We start from the raw sequence: 18,806 nt of genomic DNA, 5'->3' as shown, positions 1-18,806 counted from the left end.
TGGGAAATCTGGAGGAATCTAGAGAAATGAAAAGTCCTTTTAGTTCATCTTAGAAATGTAAGAATAAAGGATGTTCAATACCAAAATTGTCTCCTCTTGGAGCACACATACCCATTTTCCTTAATTATTCATATTGCTCATCCCACTACAAGCGCCTTCAGAGAATGGCAACAGGCAGTCTTTTTTTAGGAAGGAAATGTGAATTGAATTCATTTAAAACAGCACCATTTTTACTGTATTTCATCAGTTCATCTAAGCATGGTTTAAAATTGGCTAGTCACATTTCCAAGGGAAAATGCAGTAACACTGTAAATGCATATAATACATCTAATATATGCTGGATGTGTGTCACACGTATCGTAACAGACTCTCAGTCAATGGATGCAGCCCTGCCAAGTTTTTGCTTCCTATTCATCTCTTTCTTAGGTTCCTTCTGTTTAGCACAATCCAAACCATCTTTCCTTTGCTCATGCACATTATCCTTTTTTCTTTACTCAAGGTATTTAATTTTGTCTGTCATGCTGGGAATGTACCTGAACATCTGATGACAGCACAAACCCAAACTGGCCTGTGTCTGCAGTAGCTTCTGAGGGCTAATGCAAGGTGCAAAGAGGAGCTAGAGCCACTCTGAAACCAGCTCCTACATAATGTGTCCCCTGTCAAAGGCAGGACATAGGAAATTTTAATGTCTTACACTTAACTGGCTCTGCACAGTCCAAAGGTCAAGGCAGTCAATGTAAACCCCACACCACTTACTGTGTTTCAGGGGGGTTGAAAGTGCTCAGGAACATAAAGGAGATGCTCAACTCCTTGAATGAAGGGGCCTTAAGTTGCTGCCTCCAGTGGGGCAAAATGACAACTCTAGAAGGTCCTGTATATGGCATATTATAGGTCTGAGATACTCAGATGGTTTTCTTTTTCATAAAAACTGAGCATCTGTTGTCTTAAATATCACGAGTTCTAACATTGTTATAGTGCAAGGATTTCATATTGCCAGAGGTTCATAGCTCCTCGAAATTTCTGGCAATGGAGATCCTCTATACACTGTCTGTCCCAGGTCCTTGCACATCATCTGATGCCTCCTATATCCCACCAATCCACTCTTTTATATCACATGCTCTTATCAGCTACAGGTGTGGCTTGTTAAGATCCAGGCCTGTTTCTAATCTTTAGTAACTGGTCCAGCTGCAGCTCATTGGGGGATAAGATTACCTTCTATACCACTTCATTTACCCATACTGTATTCCCCTACAAGCATCTCCAATCTTTTGGTGTTATGTCCTTCTCAGCTGTCTGAGGTATTGTTTTATATCAAGGAGGCTGGCTGCCAGTGGACAGCCCCCCCTGCCACACCCAGCCCTATCCCTGCCTCTCCTCCCAGAGTTTGTGCGAGCTGGGAGGGCAGCACAGCCCATCTCTGGCCACTGCTCAGCACCCAGAACTCATCTGAGATGGCATGAAGAGCTCTGTCTGTCTCTCTTAAGACCCAAGGCTCGCAAGTATTTTGTCCTGAAAATCCTTCCTCTCTCCATTCAGGGCTCTCCCAGGGAATTGTCTCACCCATCAACTGTTTTTAGAGCGAGAAAAAGGAGAAAATGTTTTCACATAATTATGTCCTTTTCCTCTTACCACATGGGAACAATCAGAAATCATATATTACTATCTTCCCCTTAAAGGTCTTCCAGCCTAAATATCCCTGAGCTAGACAAGAAAAATCCTCCACAGTTATGTTGGGACAAAACTGAGTATGCTAAATAAAATTTTGATTTGTTTTTTTTTTCACCTTCACAGGCTTATTATGTGATAGCAAACTACACAGAAACCAGGGCTCAGTTTGGAGTGGGTTGCAACCATGAAATATCCAACAGAAAAAAAGAAGCAACCCAAGCCCACTGGCTAATTCTTCAAAAACAGCACAGCTTCCTCCTCTTGTGCAAGATTAAGCTGCTTCTGCAGCTTTTTTGGGCCAATTGCCACAGAAGCACCTCCTGGCTGGATCAGACTTTGGGTCTGCTCTTGGCATGAGCACCAAACCAAGCCAGTCGTGTGCCTCCAAACACACAGATGTTCGAAGGAACCCGACTTCTGCTGAACTGCTTGAGCTCATCTCTAACAAACAGGTGCTGTGAGAACAAGAACAGTAATTGAGTTAATGTAGTGGAGAAATACAGTAAAGTGTTTTTTATCAGTCAGTTATATGATCCAGGCATATAATAAAGACAGAGTGTGACATAAAAGGCAGGAAACTGTCCCTGAGAAGTATGAGCTAACCAGTATTTGTTTAATAACTGGTATCTATTGCATCATTTCCACTTACTGCAAAACAACCTAATTTTTATTTAATAACTCTAGTAATTTGCCAATTTACATTTTTATATTATTTATTAGGATTATTTCCAATATGTAAAACATTGCTTCACTTAAACATACTCTTGTCATTATTTACAAATACTTTGTTCTCAACCTAATGGAAATTGATCTTTACCTATTTTAAAATTATAATGATTTTTAAATACATTGTAAATGTTGTTTCCATAGTTTCTTTAAAAAATTTTTTAATATTATACAGCTTATTTTTTTCATGTTTTAATTTTCTTTAGTCAGTATTAATATGCAATTTTTATGGAATATTTCCATTGTAATTAATTTATTTTCCATTAGTTCTAAGGCACAAATACCCAGTGTATAATCACTGCCATGTTTAACATAAGAACAAAGTGCTCACTATATAATAAAACAAAATGAAGAGATGAGTAACCTCATATTACTTTGAAGAATTTTTTTGGCCTCTCAAATACTAAAAATGTCAAACTCTTTAACCTCCAGAGTTATAAGATTATTTTCCAATAAAATAACTACAATTTCTTTACTTTTACTACATTGGAGACCACACAAATAGGGTTTTCACCGGGTTTCTTCTCCACCCCCCGCTCAAAGCTCAGCACACAGAGAACAATATTCCTGCCCTAAATAGTTTGCAATCCAATCAGACAAAATTACATTAGAGTGCCAAATTTTAAATTTCAGTGTGCAAAAAAGAAAGAATAGAAATACAGCGAACAAATTTTCCCCTTTCAAAAATGATATTTTTTCCTTTAAAAAACTTTAGTTTTCTATTTTTCAAAATCAGGCCTCACATTCTCAAATCCAACGTTAAGTATTATGCATGCACATAGGAGAAACATCACTGCTGATTTTGGGAAGGGAGGGAAACGTTACTTATCTGGTACTTCAGTGAAATAAAGATTAAAAATGAAGGTTTTCAAGCAGGAGGTATAACTGGAATGTATTTCTTCATGCAATCATTTTACCTTCCTATTAGGAAGGTAGCAGTAAAATTCTGAAATTCAATTAAAATAGTTTAAAAAGAAAATTAAAATTATGGGGCCTATTATGTTTGTTTCCAAAAAGAAGTGTTCCAAATCTCAAGTTTTAAATACTCTCCTAAGGCCTACCATGACAATTAACACTGGGAAGAAAACAGGATCCTATTGACCACATACAGAATGTCAAATGAAGTCAACAGGACCTGAGGATTACAACATTTTATGTCAGAATTTAATTACGGATAAAGTCTTCTTAAACACATACTGTGTCTCTACGTGGACCTTGCCATGCACATATGTACTTTCAAGCAAATGAAATATTAAAATTTGAATGGAGTGACTAGAAATAACTAGTGCTGAGAGCAGTCCTCCCAGTGAGAGAAATACCAAAACAAAGTGAGTATCCTGCCCAGTAGCAAATCTCTGTAGGATAAAGTGCTGGGATTGTTACTGAAATAAAATATGGGAAATTTTACCATGGTGCAAAGCATGATAAGTTTTATCACTTACAAGTACTGATTCATGTGATTTCTAGTGGGGAGAAAAGAAAGCAGATCCGTGAAGCTGATGCATTCATATGAACAGTGAGAGGTTAAAAATGAGCATGCTAAATGGAACAAAAATAGTAACTGAGGAAAACATACAGAATCCCTAAGCAGATGCTAAGGAAGGCCTTTGAAGCAGTTAGTATAACTAAGTCTGAAACCAATAGGCTTATGCCTATTGAAGGACAAGGGTAATTGAAGGAAACAGTGATGAAGCAGGGAAGGAGACAGAAATAACCTCAACTGGGAAAAGATGATTCTATTAAAGTGGTCTTTATCCAACAACACATTCCTTGTGCTTTTATTTAAGACTGTCATACATCTTTCTCAAAAGACTTTCTCCAACTAATAAGTCCAAATCTACAGTGGGAATTCAGGCTCCTAGGCACAATTTGTGTTAACCCCCACACACACGAGGCTCGTGCCGACGGTGCTCACTTGTTCCTCTCACCTGTGTGTATTCTCAAGTGGACCTTTAAGTGGTGGGATGTTCTGAAAGTTTTTCCACAATATGGGCAGTCTTTCATGGCAGAACCAAGGCTCCTGTCTCTCAGTAAAGCTGGCTGCTGGACTCCTACAGATCTCCCAGCTTCTTCTCCAATGTCTGCAACACAGAAATGTTCTCACATCACTTCAGCACATGTCAGAAGTTGTTCTCACTAAAACTGCTAACACAACACAAAGTTAAACATGTCAATACTACACCTGTCTATTTCATTCTTTAAATCTGACAGAATGCTGACAATTCATGTATTTTCTTGTTATTGTCTTAAATTATTTCATCTTTCCCATCATGATTTTAAGCAGCATATGGTACCTTTATATACTGAATTATACAAGAAAAGAAACAGCTGTGTCAGCAGCTGGTTTGATTTCTTCTTTTGCTTAGTTCCTATTAATTTTTTCTCCAAAAGTTTGAGATTGTTGTTTTGTTGAATCTATTTAATTTACAAGTATTCTGAAAACCTGTAGATTTTTAGAGGGAAAAAGTTTGCACCAGCATAATAAAACCTCTTAAAACAAGAGAATTGCAGCGACAGGGGGTCCAACAGCACTGACAATGTCTACATGCAAAGCTAACCAACTTTCTCTGCAACATCTCAGCAGTGGAATTACAGCAGGCAACCAGAGAGTGGCCTAATATCATGTGAAAAACAATGACAAAACTGGTCAGATGAGGGGGAATTCCATCTCCCTCTCAGCCGAAGCTCCTGCGTTTTCTCCTTCAGAGTTCACAGCTACACTTATTCTCTGCATCATAACACAACGGGTGAGACTCCAGGACACCTCTTCTCTCTCCTGATATAAAGAAACAGTCATTTCAGCCATCTTGAATGAACTGCTTTTATCCAAGGAATAGAATAACTTACAAAAGGCTGACAGAAAAATTTAAAAAAGAAAAAAAAATGTAGGGCATTAAAAAAAAAAGTCATTATTCAAACCACACAAGGCTCATCCATCATTTTGTACATAGAGGGTCATGTAATATCACTATAAGCATCAATTCAGTATCACTATGAGCACCAATGCATGATGCCACCAAAAACCATGGCAAGTGTTGAGGCTGTGACCCAGATTGACACTGCTGGCACGTCAGGAGCAGGACACATGGACACAGCATCACACCCCGTGCAGAACTGAGCTATCTGGGTTAGATCCAGGTGGGGAGCACAGAGTTAAAACCTGCACGCAGAGTCTTGATTATTTCAACCATAAACTACTGACTAAAAATGTTCTGTCTTTACCTATTTTATATGTAACTAAAGCTGTCAGGAAACACAGCGCAGTTTACACAGCATTGCCTTTTAAAAGGAAGTAATGGGACATAAGAAAGACTTAAATATTTAGCTCTAATAAAATTTATTCTCACAGTAGCAGAGACCCAAATACCACAGGCATTTCAGTATGTATTATAAAATGGTTCCTCTAAACTATTTTGCTTAAAGCTGAAAGAAGATGATAGAGCTATTAAATACATATATATATATATATATGCTTATCTCAGTCATGTATGTAATCAAACTATTACTACTTTTCAAAATGTAAATCTGATAGTTTTCACATCCCATTCTTGTTTAACATTTTCTGACTGTTCTTAGACTGCAGAGTTAAAGCATAATATTTAAGTTAGAAAGCCAGTAAATGTCATTTTGAATTATCTTCAAGTGCATAAAGTTGCATGCTATAGGAGTCTATTTTGTCTGTGAGTCTAGGAAAACATATGTAGGTGCAAGCCTATAATTCCAATATCCCTAAAGAGTTTAGATTTTCTCTGTTTTTACTCCTCAAAAGTTGGATATAATTATGGCTTAAGCTTCTTTGGGAAAAAAAAGGAAAAAGAATTCCTGAGTGCAAAAAGATTTTTCTGAAGTGCAAAACACAGAATGCATGATGATAAACTGCAGGATTTTATTTTGATTTTCAATAAATACTATATGAGCATTATAGATAAATATATAGATAAAGTTAACAAGCCACTCAGGAGGAATTTACAGAATAAGTCTACTAGCTATGTTTTGCTACATGTCACTCTAAATGATGGCCTGTTATCCATTTGCCTTTTATCTTTCTATCTAGAATATGTGTGGCCCAATAAAAAAGAATAAATTTGTAAGATGAACAGCTCTCTTTGCAGATTTAAGAGTCTAATTTTCACTTTGCACAAAATTGAATTTTTTCAAGGGAGCAAGACGATGGAGTTTACTCTAGCACTAATCCCTCTGAAAAAGCAAACTGAAAACAACAATGAAGCAAAGAAAGATGTGGGTGGTCTGAAGAGTTCTCTTTTAGATTTAAGTAGACATACAGTAGATAGCTCCAAAGGCTTTACTCCAACAGGGGCCTTACCTTGAAGAATTTTTCTTCCCACAGTGAAAGCATTCCTAAGACTTTAAAGCTGGGCTGAGGGGTTTTCTTTTGAATTCCTCTGCCTACAAAGCCCACCGAAGCGCTGGAGGCCATTGCTACCTGAATGAGCAGCTTTACATCCAAGTTCTTTTATTCCCAACAATGAAAAGATATGTTCAAGGCTGCCGACTCTCCCCATCAAATGCTAACCCAGCTTCTTACCAGGGCCCCATTTTGCCACATTGTACCTCTTTGTCCAAGCACTTAAGTTTAAAATGTGCTTAACTTTAAAATGTGTTTAAGTCTCGCTGACTCTGCTACTGAGGTTTTCTTGTATTGAGTCTCTCAGAAGTGATCTGTGGAAACTAAGCATGAAAAAAGGAGAGACTGACGAGAAAAAAGTTAAGAAGCAAACTGAAGAATACAGACTATGCCAACATCAGAATATGTGGGGAATGAAACATCCTCAGCTTCACTAAAAATCATGTATTCTACACCTCTGATGTTCCCTTTCTCCTCTTATTGAAAGCTCCTTCACAAGCAGAAAGTCTCAGCTCTGTTATATTGTGCAAAAAATACAGCAAAAAGTAGTTTTACAGATCTGCAGAACTAGGATTGGCCTCCACAAATTAATTTATGATTTACTCAGGATTTTAGCTATGGTTTTGGGGGCTTCTCAATTCTGAGGATAAAAGATCAGGAAGGAAAGGGAACAGTTACTTATCTTACAGCCATTGTGGTTCCCTGATTTATGTGGTCTATATGATGTGCACTTGATGCACGTGGGACTACACTGCTTTTTTTACTCTCCATTTCCATTATAGGCAGGTCAGCATCCTGAATATCTTCCTGCCCATCCCAACCTTTCCTGATTAAAGTGCAGGAAATAAGAGACTAAAGTATGATATAGATGTACATACTAGATATGAGACTTCCCAGCCTTGCTTCTGAACTTACTCCCACTGAGCTTTCCTTTCTTTTTATAAGTGTCTGTTCACAGCATTTCCTAGGACAGAAATGTGAAAAGCAACATTCAGTTCTAAATATGAAACTGGTTTTTGTGCCAGTCTAAGGACAAGGAACAGCTGAGAGTCCCCAGCTGCTCCGTGTGCTGTACCTGCTGGGCAGGCAGAGAGCACTCCCTGACACAGGACTGAGGAATTCAGCCACAAAGCAGCTTCTGGGGGGGTATGACAGGGACATTTCTTGCACACCATGCCTCACCTGCACTTAATGTGACTGTGCCCATGTTCTCTTGGGGTAAATGCCAGGAAAGAAAGTTCACTTCAACATCTATATCAGAAGGTAGAGATTAACTGCATAACCAAAGAGCCATTTTGGCCAAAATGTGAGCAAATTGATTTGGTATGCAGACTGACATAAAAATTAACCAGTCCATAAGATCAGTATTTGAGGGATTGCCCTTCTTTAGACAGATGCCCAGGTCTCAGGAGAAAAGGGCCTAAAAGCCACCCCTCCTCATCTAGCAGGGAGATCAGGCTGGTTCCCCACCACTGCCACAGGCAGAAGGTTTCCACAGAGACAGACAATCCCAACAAACAGTTCTGGAGCCAGGAGCACTTTTAGAGTAGAAGGTTAAAAGAAAGTGAGAAAGACATCAGTTAATCCTTTTTTTTACAGTCAATATCTTACTGCTGGTTATCAGAAATGGTCCAGCCAGAAATGAGCCATGGCCACAGCCAGCAGTGCCCTCAGCACACAGATACAGATGCCACAGAGGAGAAAGGCCAGCTTCAGTGGATGGTGCCAGAAAAGAGAAGACAAACTTAGATGGACAATGAGTCTCTGTACTCAAAGCAGAATCTATCTAGACAGTCATATGAAGAGAAGAAGGAAACAAATTCTTTGACATTTCCATATATATTCTGTATGCCTGGTCCACCTGTCTGGAACGAGCCCATAAACATGATTAGAAAAGGGTGGATTGCTTTTGTAAAAAGAAATCTGTTTTCACTTGGTTAGGCAGCAGCACTGACTTCAGTCATGGTAGCAATCAAATTCTGAAAGGAACATCTACTTATATGTGCCACAAATTTCACCAGAGTACTTATTTGCTGTGTGTATGTGAAGGTGCAGGGATTCACAAAGAGGTGCTTTCACGTTCAAAGAAGCTAAATTGAAGCCCTCATGAAGGCTAAATTATCAGTGAAGTCAGTTGGAATTTGTCGACATAAGGTTTGCCAAATTAGCCAAAAACAGGCAATCACATGGAAAAGGTAATCAACTCACAAAATAGGTAATCAGTCTCACAAGTATGTGTTTGGTCTTGCACAGTTTTCAACACTATTAAAGAACCCTTTCGAAATGTGGCCAGAAGCCTTTAAAGCTGCACATAATTCCAGGTTTTCATATATTTCTGAAATTCAGAATATTTGTAGTTCTTCAATCTGCCTGTTAATGAAACTCGCTGCAACAAGAAGTGGTAGTGACCACAGCTCTTTTTTGATGACCCATAAACCACCCAGATTAGCCCATTTTGTGGCAGGAAATCCAATGTCAAGAAAGGAGTTAGAAGATGTTTAGTGTGTTAATCCTGTCACTGCTGTCAGCTCCTTGCAAGTATGCCTGAACTCAACCACCTCATTCCCTGGGAAGCAACACAGAATATGCCAAGTTTCTTAGAAAACATGCTTTACATTTCTTGCCTATTCCTAAGAGAAAGCCTTAATAATACCGAAAATAGTAGAAAATAGGGATATAATTGGGGATATAATTAATCATATTTTTCTACTTACCTGAAGTTGCTTCAATTAGTATCATCCCATGTAAATGAGAACAGAATCTGGCCCTGTGCTCATAATTTGAAATTAGAACCCTATTAGTGGATGTCACTACACTTTTTTGCTAGTGAAGTTCATGGTTAAAAATGAAGGTTTCTAATATTACTAAATATTACAGTTATATTTTAGGCCTCCGGAAAGAGTTGCTAATGTCTTAGGTCAGGAACAACTTGCTGTCTCTATTGTTTCATCAAGGATTTAGGTTTTATAATGACCATATAAGGGAATCTTCAACTGTTTCTATGGATTGGCAGAGAATTTGTTTAAACACAGAGCTATTTTAGAAGAGAATTGGAAAGAAGGCCTACTAGTGAGAAAGCAGCATTCACATTGTTTGTATTATTAGAAATAAAGATTATACAAAGGTTCCACTGGTAAATAAAAAAGATACCACGTCTGACACGAGAATTCCCTCTTAGCCCTCTGAACCACACAGACAAACAACATGCACAGACTGCCCTGCCTCTGTTAACAATTAGTCACTGGCAGAGTTAAACTGAAAACACAGTCTAAATTAAACTGGAGTAAAAGGCCCAGAACCACTGGTAGAAGGAAAGACTTGCAGCTTGTAGAAGGGAGCAAATGGCAGCCACAGCCAGCACCTTGGCCTGCAGGGGAGGAGCAGGATGCTATTTCAAGCTCAATGGGAAGAGAGAGAAAATATTGTAAGGAATTTCTTAGTAACTGGTGATGCACACACACCTTAAGCCCGCTCCTGGAACACCACTCACTCAAAGATTGGTGGTTTTCACACCCCATGGGTTCAAAACACTTTGCATGGCAATATTGTATGTGTGCAGTGCTGTTGTAGCTTACTGCTTTTCATTGGGGTACTCTGAGAGACTTAAAAATCTGTATATACAGCACAGAGAGACATCGATGGAACACTTCAACAAAATTAAGGTTTTGTTAATCACAAAATGTTTCTTATCCTCTTCTTTTCATTCCAATCAAATTCCCTACAGAGGTTTTTTTCTGCAGTTTTAGCAGTCTTACTTTCTCAATTTTTTTCTAAAATTTTAAAACCTTTTAAGATAATCAGAGATCAAACACAGTTCCTGAGTACATCATTTTAGCTGTTTCATTTCTTTGAAGAATCGTGTGACCAAAAGACACAGAAACTCAGATTTAGCACTTAAAACACAGGGTTGTTTACTTGCCATTAGCTGACAGAGCTCAGTTTTGACCAAAAACCTGAGCATGGTGAAGAAAATATATTTTTTGAGAGAATATTTTTTGTGTGAGACCTCTTTAACTGTTTTGGTTTGGGTTTTATTTTAAGAAAAGAGACATCTTAAGCACCTTACAATATCTTTCATTTAACAGTTGGCAGAAGGAAACTCCCAGATGAACACTGGCCTGTGTCTTTCTCTTTAACCAGCTGAGTGATCCAAGCTTTTAATAAAGCTGTTCCAATTATTGTAAAAGTCATCTAGTACCTTATAGCCACAAATATTGACAGTTTATTGCACAATGCATTCATGGCATTTGAAGGTCACATCATACATAATACATACACTTTTATAAAAGTGTCTGGAACAAAGAGATACATGATCAGCAATTACATCTTACCATTCGAGGGTATGATTTTATACTTATTGAAAATGAAATACTATAAGAAATGCAAATTGTTAATAAAACACAAAATAGTTCATTTTCTGTATTTATTGTTTTATTAATCAGCAGTACCAAGTTCAGTTGGATAAAATCAATGGAATGCCATTCATGCCTCAAGAAGATTACAGTTAAATATCATTATCCTGCAAACCATCGCACATATTCTTAGCTCAGAATGAGAAGAAGTAAGGTTCAAATTTTAATCTCACTACTGTACACCTCTCCAGCCCTACTGAGTAACTTCAACTCTTATATTTGAGTCAGGACTTCACCATATTGTTACAATATTAGTTTTGATAAAACTGAATTGGAATAAAGCTTAAAAGAGTGCTAAAGATTTTTTTTTTTTTTAAATATATGCACATGAAGGCATGTCAAACTTCTTCACCCTCTTCCAGTGCCCCTGACTTCAGGCCATTCTAAAAACCACACACATGCACAAATGGTGTAATTAAATGTTAAAAGTTTCAATTTATTCAGTCAGACCTGTGCACAGTCCTTCAATAAATTCAATGGACATCAGAAAAACACAGAGCAGAGTCATGGAGTGCTTGTTTTTGGTTAGTCTTCACTTTTTTGATGTTACTACTAGCTCCTCTAGGTACCTAATGAGAGCTGGCTAGAGGCAAATGACCATGGATCACTACATTGTTCCCCACCACATTATTGCCCCAACACCATTTTTGGCAGTTTGTTTCAAAACTGCAGAATACAAAAACTTCCTCCCAAAGCCCTTGACATGCAAAACTCATCCAACCCCTTCACTAGTTTTTCAGATCTGCTGCTCCAAAATCATGAGTTTGTAATCCCACTTCACTGTATGGCTGAAAGTACTTTCCATCCCAAATCACCTTGTTTGTCAGATGTTTGTCATGAAATTCCACTAGACTTGTGTAATCTTTCCACAGGAAAAGAGGAGGCTTTGCCATTTATCAGAACGTCATTTATCTAGCTCGTGCTAATTCTTGCTTTCTTCAGAAGAGCACCTGAGCTGCCAGGACACCCTGTTGTACTCCTCTGTCCATAATGTATGTCTTCACAATAAAAGCAGCTTTTGGACCTTTTGGACCAGCAAAATTGGGCTGAAATACATATTCATGGATCTTTCCTTGGCTTTTTTGCCAATGGTCTTTGCCATCTATCCTCAAAATTTACTTTGGAGTCCAATTATGCTTCTGATAGCAAAGTTATATCCCAAAACTTTTATATGACATATTTCATATGGCTTTCCCCTCCCTTTCTTAAAACAAGCTTAGAATATTCTGGAGTTTTACCAAAAGTTAGTGTGAACAGTAGCCTGTGATTTTCAGCACTTTTCTTACCCAAACCCTTGACTCACCTGGGTTAGCTTTGATCCTGTCACCTAAATTTGATATGGGCACTTGATTACTGACCAGGGAGAACAAAGTCTTTCCAAACTTCATACAGATTGTATACTGCTTTTGGACAGAATTCCAGTGGGGAATCTGAGCACAGAGGCTATCCAACTGGACCATCTTTTGGATTTGTATGTGTTATTTGTAGGCAGGTGTTCAGGTACCAGATGGCCTTAAAACCCATACTACTCAGGTTATAGCAGCTTCTACAAGCTGTCTGCATCATATTCCCATCTCTGAGATTTGCAGAGTGGCTACATGGAGCTTGATAAACACTTTTACCTAGCATTGCTCTCCTGATGCCAAGGTTAGATCAGATATCCAATTTGGGAGAGTTGCCTTACAGTCCCTCTTTAATTAAGTACTCCTGATCTCCCACTCCTGGGATGGATTGCTGCTGCTGATTAAGCTCCAGAAGTAAGGATCTGTGGAGGCAATTTCATGAGGGAGAAAATGAAGTTGCTAGCTAATCAACTAAAATAACCATTAACTGGACTTCTCTGAATGAATATGTTGCCTTCTCCTTGCTTCCATACTTACCCTGTTTCTTCCAGGCTGGGAGCTCTACAAGCCTACAAACCAGAGGGGTAAGGGCTACCTCACCATCACCTCTAACTTCTTCCCAAAACACTTGTGGGACAAACACCACCATTTGGTACAGTGTGCAGGCTACACTATGAAGGAAATCCAAGATGGTATCAGTAAACCAGAGGAAAAATGACAAATCTGGGTGGAAGAGAGCTCTGTTGAATCTCTTTTCTCTAAGTTCTTCTCATGTTCCCAAAAATGCATTCTCTCAGACTCTAAGAAGTACAAATTAACACACTTCTCCTTGTAGTTTTCTAAATCCATTGATACTTTTTAAAATTTTTTGAGTACTTGCATAGAAATAGTTATTAATTACACTACCCAAGTTTCACCCTAACTTTCTGGGTTAAAAAAGAATCCAAAAAAAACAAACAAATGCTTTTTTTCAAGTGAGAACCACAGATCTGCCTTCATTATATGTAGCTCTCAGGGCATCAGGTATCATTGGGTAAGTTCTTGCATGTTATTGTTTAAGAAAACCCTTTTTCATTATTATTATCTTATCACAGTGTGGAAAAATCAGCACAGAAGTGCCAGTAGCAGGTCATCAGATTTTATAAAAATTCATTCTACTAAAGAAAAGCATGAATTATTTAAAATGTCACAGGAATGTCTTTCTGTAGACACTGGCAAGAAAAAAAAAACAAAAACAAAAAACCAAAAGAATCAGGCATGTAAAAAGAACTATAGAGGTAGCTAAATTACTAATTTCCCCCTCAACAAATTGAGAAAGAATTAAAGACTCTCATTCCATTTACAGATTACTGATTAGAGAGGTGCTGACAGAGTCTCTAAAGAGTGAATAATGTCATGGTGTGTGTTACAACATTTGGACTATGATATGAGAAGCTTTTCCAGTGTCTGTATTTTCTTACTTTTAACTTTCCAGTGCTTCTTTCAGACTAAATGACCACTTTGAGCTAATATAAATACTTTTGTAAATAATTTTTCTTCCATTTAACTTCTCTGGTACAAGCCACTTGAGGATAATTTCCAACTTCTTTATCCATTTCACAAAAAAAAACCAAAAAACAAACAACAACAACAACAAAAAAAGCTTTATTTGAATAAATACTTAGAAGCAACCCTAAACTGCTGAATCTACTTTACTAGCACCCTTTTTCTATAAATAAAATATGTTAATTACATGAGTTTTGCTGTAATGGAAAAATATTGATTAAATTCATTACATTAAGTCTTGAGAAGGGATCCTTTAACTCTTTGGTATAGGTTTTTTCCTCATTGTTTTAACAGTGTACTGTGAGAATACTGAGAACATGATATTATCTGAAAGAACTCATTAATTTTTCTATACTAGTGTATCTCAAAATGTATTACTAGGTCAACTCATATCCATGTTTTGTAAAATAGCCTTAATGTACATGGATACCATAAAATGATATTTGTGGGTGTGCTGGTTTTGCATTTGAGCTATAAAAATTCTGAAATGCTGCTTATGGAGCTGATCTATCAATAACCCAGTTTTCCTCTTCTACTATGAAAATATAATTTTTTTAATCTGAACTACTCTAGTTAAAAAAAAAAAAGAAAAAATATTTTGAATGCTGTCCTCTGATTTAGCTGAGCTTGTGGCAATAACTGGTTTAGGCATAGGCTTCAGTATGCTGGAATGATCCTGAAACTAATTTTGCATGTGTTGGAGTTGGACTGAGGCCATGCACGTCAGTATGCTGGAACAGAGTTATCTAAATCCTGAGCCTTATTTTACATGTGCTGGTGTTGGACTGTGGCCCTGCAATCTTTTAGGTCTCCATCTGTAGCTATCAAAGCCAGGGTGTGCCCAGCCACTCGCTACTGCTCATTGCCTTCCTTCCACAGAAAAGCTCCAGGCTCTCCCTCCCACACACTGGGGTCACTGGGAGCTCTTCAGAGTCCTGGCTGGTCTCACCAACCTTTCTCAAAGCCTCTTCACGGCCATGACCAGCCTTTTGCAGTGCATCTCACCAGGACCCTAGGTGGTTATCAAGTCCCACAGCAGTGATGAGAAATACCAACCTCTTGGACAGATGTTTCCTCAGATTCAGCACATGAATTCCTTTCTCAGTACCAGGTAAAACAGCCCTCTCATTTTTCAGCAAGCTATGGAGATCACAGTGCCACCACTGATGGAAGACCCTTCCCAGTTTCCCAGCCTGAATGTTTTCCCTTCAGCCATCACCCAAAGGAATTTGAAGCTCAGAAAGTCTAGTCCAAAAGCTGGTGATTGTTTAGTCCTGTGGAAGGGGACAAGAAAAGATCAGGCCACAGTAAAGAAACCCTGGCTGTGGACCAATCTGGAACACCAGTAATGGGGACTGAGCAAAGGGAAGTCACTGTACACGGTAGGGTACAAAATCACCCCAAGGTGAGCTGGTAACCTCCTGGGACACACAGGCTGATGGCAGCAATGTACAAAGTTTTTGCATGCTGCTTACTTACAGCTCCTGCACATTAATCCACCAGTAAATACATATTTTAACCCATCAGAAACACCTATAAAATTAGGAGATCATCCAGACTGGCTTGATTTGCAAGCACATTTTCCTACCACAAATTCAGTCTCTATGGAGCCCAGCAAGCTGGAGAAACAACTTCACACTAAGGTCAAAATTAGAAATTTGAATGAAGATCAGGCATTCTTCTCTGGCTGGACAGACACAAGTTATCTCACTGTCTGCCTCAGAGACAGAGAGACTTATTTTAGAAGAAGGATAGTGTTCTATCTCTTAACTTATTAGCAATGCACTTTCTTCAAATTCCAACAGCAAAAGAAATTCAAAACCCAGGTAGTCTGCATGCACAGAAGCACCTTTTGTTTAATAAATAATTCAACCATGTATTCCTTTTTAATTTAAAAACGGTCTGACTGAACAGTCAACAGAGTGAACTAAAGTTGGCAAAATACAGTGTTGAAAAATTAAAAAGTGTATTCAAGGCCGTATTCATTTGCTTCACTTCTCATATACTGGAGAGACAGGCTGTGCTGAAGTTCTAGCTTTTTCCTTTTTCTTTTAAATTATACACATTCAGTCACATGATGCTCACTTGCCTTTGAAAGCTGCCTTGCCCTGGAATTAGTCTTTCTCTCTTTCTGTTACTAGTACAGCAGCTGCTGCTCCTCTACCTCATGAACATCATCAGAAATTCAGCCAAAATGTTCTCACAAGCTCCTCTGCCATGCCTGTGAGGGCCAGACTTAAACTACCGACCATCTTGGAAAGCAGAAATGCTGAAAAACCTTCTGGAAATATTCAGATCATCATCAGATTGATGGTCCCACATATCAATAAGCGTATAGTGGGGTACAGGAAACACATCTGGGAACAAAAATCTGCAGATACTGATGCACTGAAATCCATCTCAGGGCTGAGTTTGTAACAAACTGTTGCAAATGAGTACAAATACTTGGGATCAGTCAAGTGCATTTGGTACTCACTTACTCTCTTGAAGACAGCCAAAAGCATATAGCACTATCTTAAAGATAAATTTACAGACTCACTTTTGTAAAATCAAATTCTTAGCAGTAAGTAGTTAAGAATAAGAAAGAACACAGCTAATGGAGTCAACTCTTAACACAGCCTTCTGTACCACAGTTTCAAATAATTTCTTGAATCTTGGAGCAGATGGAAAGGAAAAAGTAATTCTGTGGTTAAACCTCCTTATTTCAGATTTCTGGAGATGAATCTACTCCCCCACACATCCCAAAGCTGAAGCAGGTACTTAAAGGTTTCCTAACCCAGTGCAGCCTTTAAGCCTCTGCTCTGCTGAGGGTTTGGTTCCCATCACTCTGAACGGCTTTCCCATGTTTTTCATCCTTTCTGATCAGCACCTTCTGGAGCAATGACCATTCTATAACCATCAGACAACAGCCACCAACATGAAATTCCGAGGCTGATAATGCTCAGATGACATTAAATGCTGACACAAGGAAATCTTATCTCAGAGAGGTCAGATATGCAGGAAAGAAGATCCTTATTGGGAAGGAGAATAGGGGAAACCTAACCCTTACAAAGTAACATTGCCTTTATAGAAAATGACTAGGCAATAAGATCTTTCAAAGTGGACATATTTGTTTAAAACTCATTTTAGACCCTCTGGATGACAGAAGTGAGTCACATTTAGGAGACAGAAGTTTCACAAGTGCATCCTGACTATTACACATCTTATGGAAGAACAGGCTTTCTTCAAATTTTCACTATTCTGAGCACTAGTAAAATTTCCTGAAATAAATAGGATGAAAATAGCAACCAGAGCAGATAAATTTGCACAGATAGGAAAATTTCAACAACTTCCTTTGCTCTGACAAACCACCTATGAATGCTATGCCCAAAATGTATCTCTGAATCTGACAAAGAACAAATGCATCAGTATAACTACAGAGATTTAGACACAACTCCTCCCCTGCAAGTCAGAGAATCCTCAGGTTCTAATTTTGGCTGATTATTGGCTTGCACTGAGACGCTCTGCAATAAGCACCGTGTCAGAGAACAGACTGATTTAAACCCTGGGAATGCAGGCTCCTGCATTTGTGCAGACACACATTTCCATGCCTTTTCAGGATGGCAGTGGTGGGAGCCACTCCAACAGCCTGGCAAGCCCACACAGAATTTGGTACATGACAAACTGGCTTGCACCAGATTACATTTGAAAGCTGTCTACAGTGGGACTGGCCAACCTAACAAAGTCATGCACGGGGTTGAGGAAAGGTGAATGGCAGCATTAACTGGTCAAATGAAACTTAAATAATTCCAACAATTCTTCTAGTACTGGTTCTTTTCTGGCTACAAATTTTACAGATATGTGTCCAGTTATGAGGGTCGTAGCTGCTTGTTTCATAAAAGAGATTCTCTTGACTAGCTAGGCAGTGGAGCTTGCTGACAGATGCTGAAATATTATAATAAAGGGTGGACAAACAAACAGTATCTCCCTACTGCTGCCATTTTTTCATCATAAAACTGCAGGAGAGCAGCACTGTGCATTTAAAACAAACAATGATGGGAACATGCAACTTCAGAAAGGCAGCTCAGATACCAGACAGGTCGCTGAGGAGTGCTGCAGACCAGTGGAACTGATTGCAGAAAAGAATTGCTGGAGAGTCCATCATCTGCAGTACTGTTCCAGTGAGTGCTGTTCACCAAGCAGCAACACACTTCCTTTCTGTGTTCTAGGGCTCTTTTCAATTAATATTTGTTTTAGTTATGTTGAATCACTGCTCATCTACTAAGATATTATTTGATTTTAAAAAAGAAAAAAATCCTTTCTTCTTGGTTACATTTTCACACAGGTTTTTTGAAGTAGGAGAGTAAACACACAGTCCCTATGATGGCAATTTCCATTCATAGTTTGACAACTAAATGTTGCGATGTTACTTGAAACTCCTGCCTCTTATCTTTCAATTTTTCTTTAGGGAAAAACAGCACAGAAATATACCCTGCCATCTATTTGAAAAGATGCAGATATAATCCACCTATGATGATGCAATTTTTGGAGCTAAGACTGTGATCCAAAACAGCAGTCTGATCTACATTTTAACCACAGCTATTACAATAAATAAAACCAAACATGATGATTCTCCACATATCTATATTTATTCTGATAATGCTTTGCAAGATTTCTGGCAGAGAATGCTTTACATAAGTAATCATTATTGAAAAGTTTCCCTGAAACATACATATCTTAAGACTGTAGAATTATAGATAGGTGGGG

The 18,806-nt window shown here is 38.4% G+C and overlaps 1 protein-coding gene across 1 annotated transcript in view; it reads right to left on the bottom strand.

The window, feature by feature from the left end:
• Nucleotides 1-18,806, bottom strand: part of ZNF536 (zinc finger protein 536) — a gene marked incomplete at its 3' end in the record, with an annotated part of 238,046 nt that overhangs the window by 122,475 nt on the left and 96,765 nt on the right. The window contains exon 4 of the mRNA XM_084215151.1: nucleotides 4,323-4,475. Coding sequence (XP_084071277.1) covers nucleotides 4,323-4,475 — 153 coding nt within the window. The remainder of the gene's footprint in view (nucleotides 1-4,322; nucleotides 4,476-18,806) is intronic.

This window comes from Fringilla coelebs (genome assembly GCF_963513975.1).
Source record: "Fringilla coelebs genome assembly, chromosome: 14".
Lineage (NCBI taxonomy): Eukaryota > Metazoa > Chordata > Aves > Passeriformes > Fringillidae > Fringilla > Fringilla coelebs.
The sequence above is the reverse complement of the archived record's forward strand: the minus strand, read 5'-3'. Positions and strand labels throughout refer to the sequence as shown.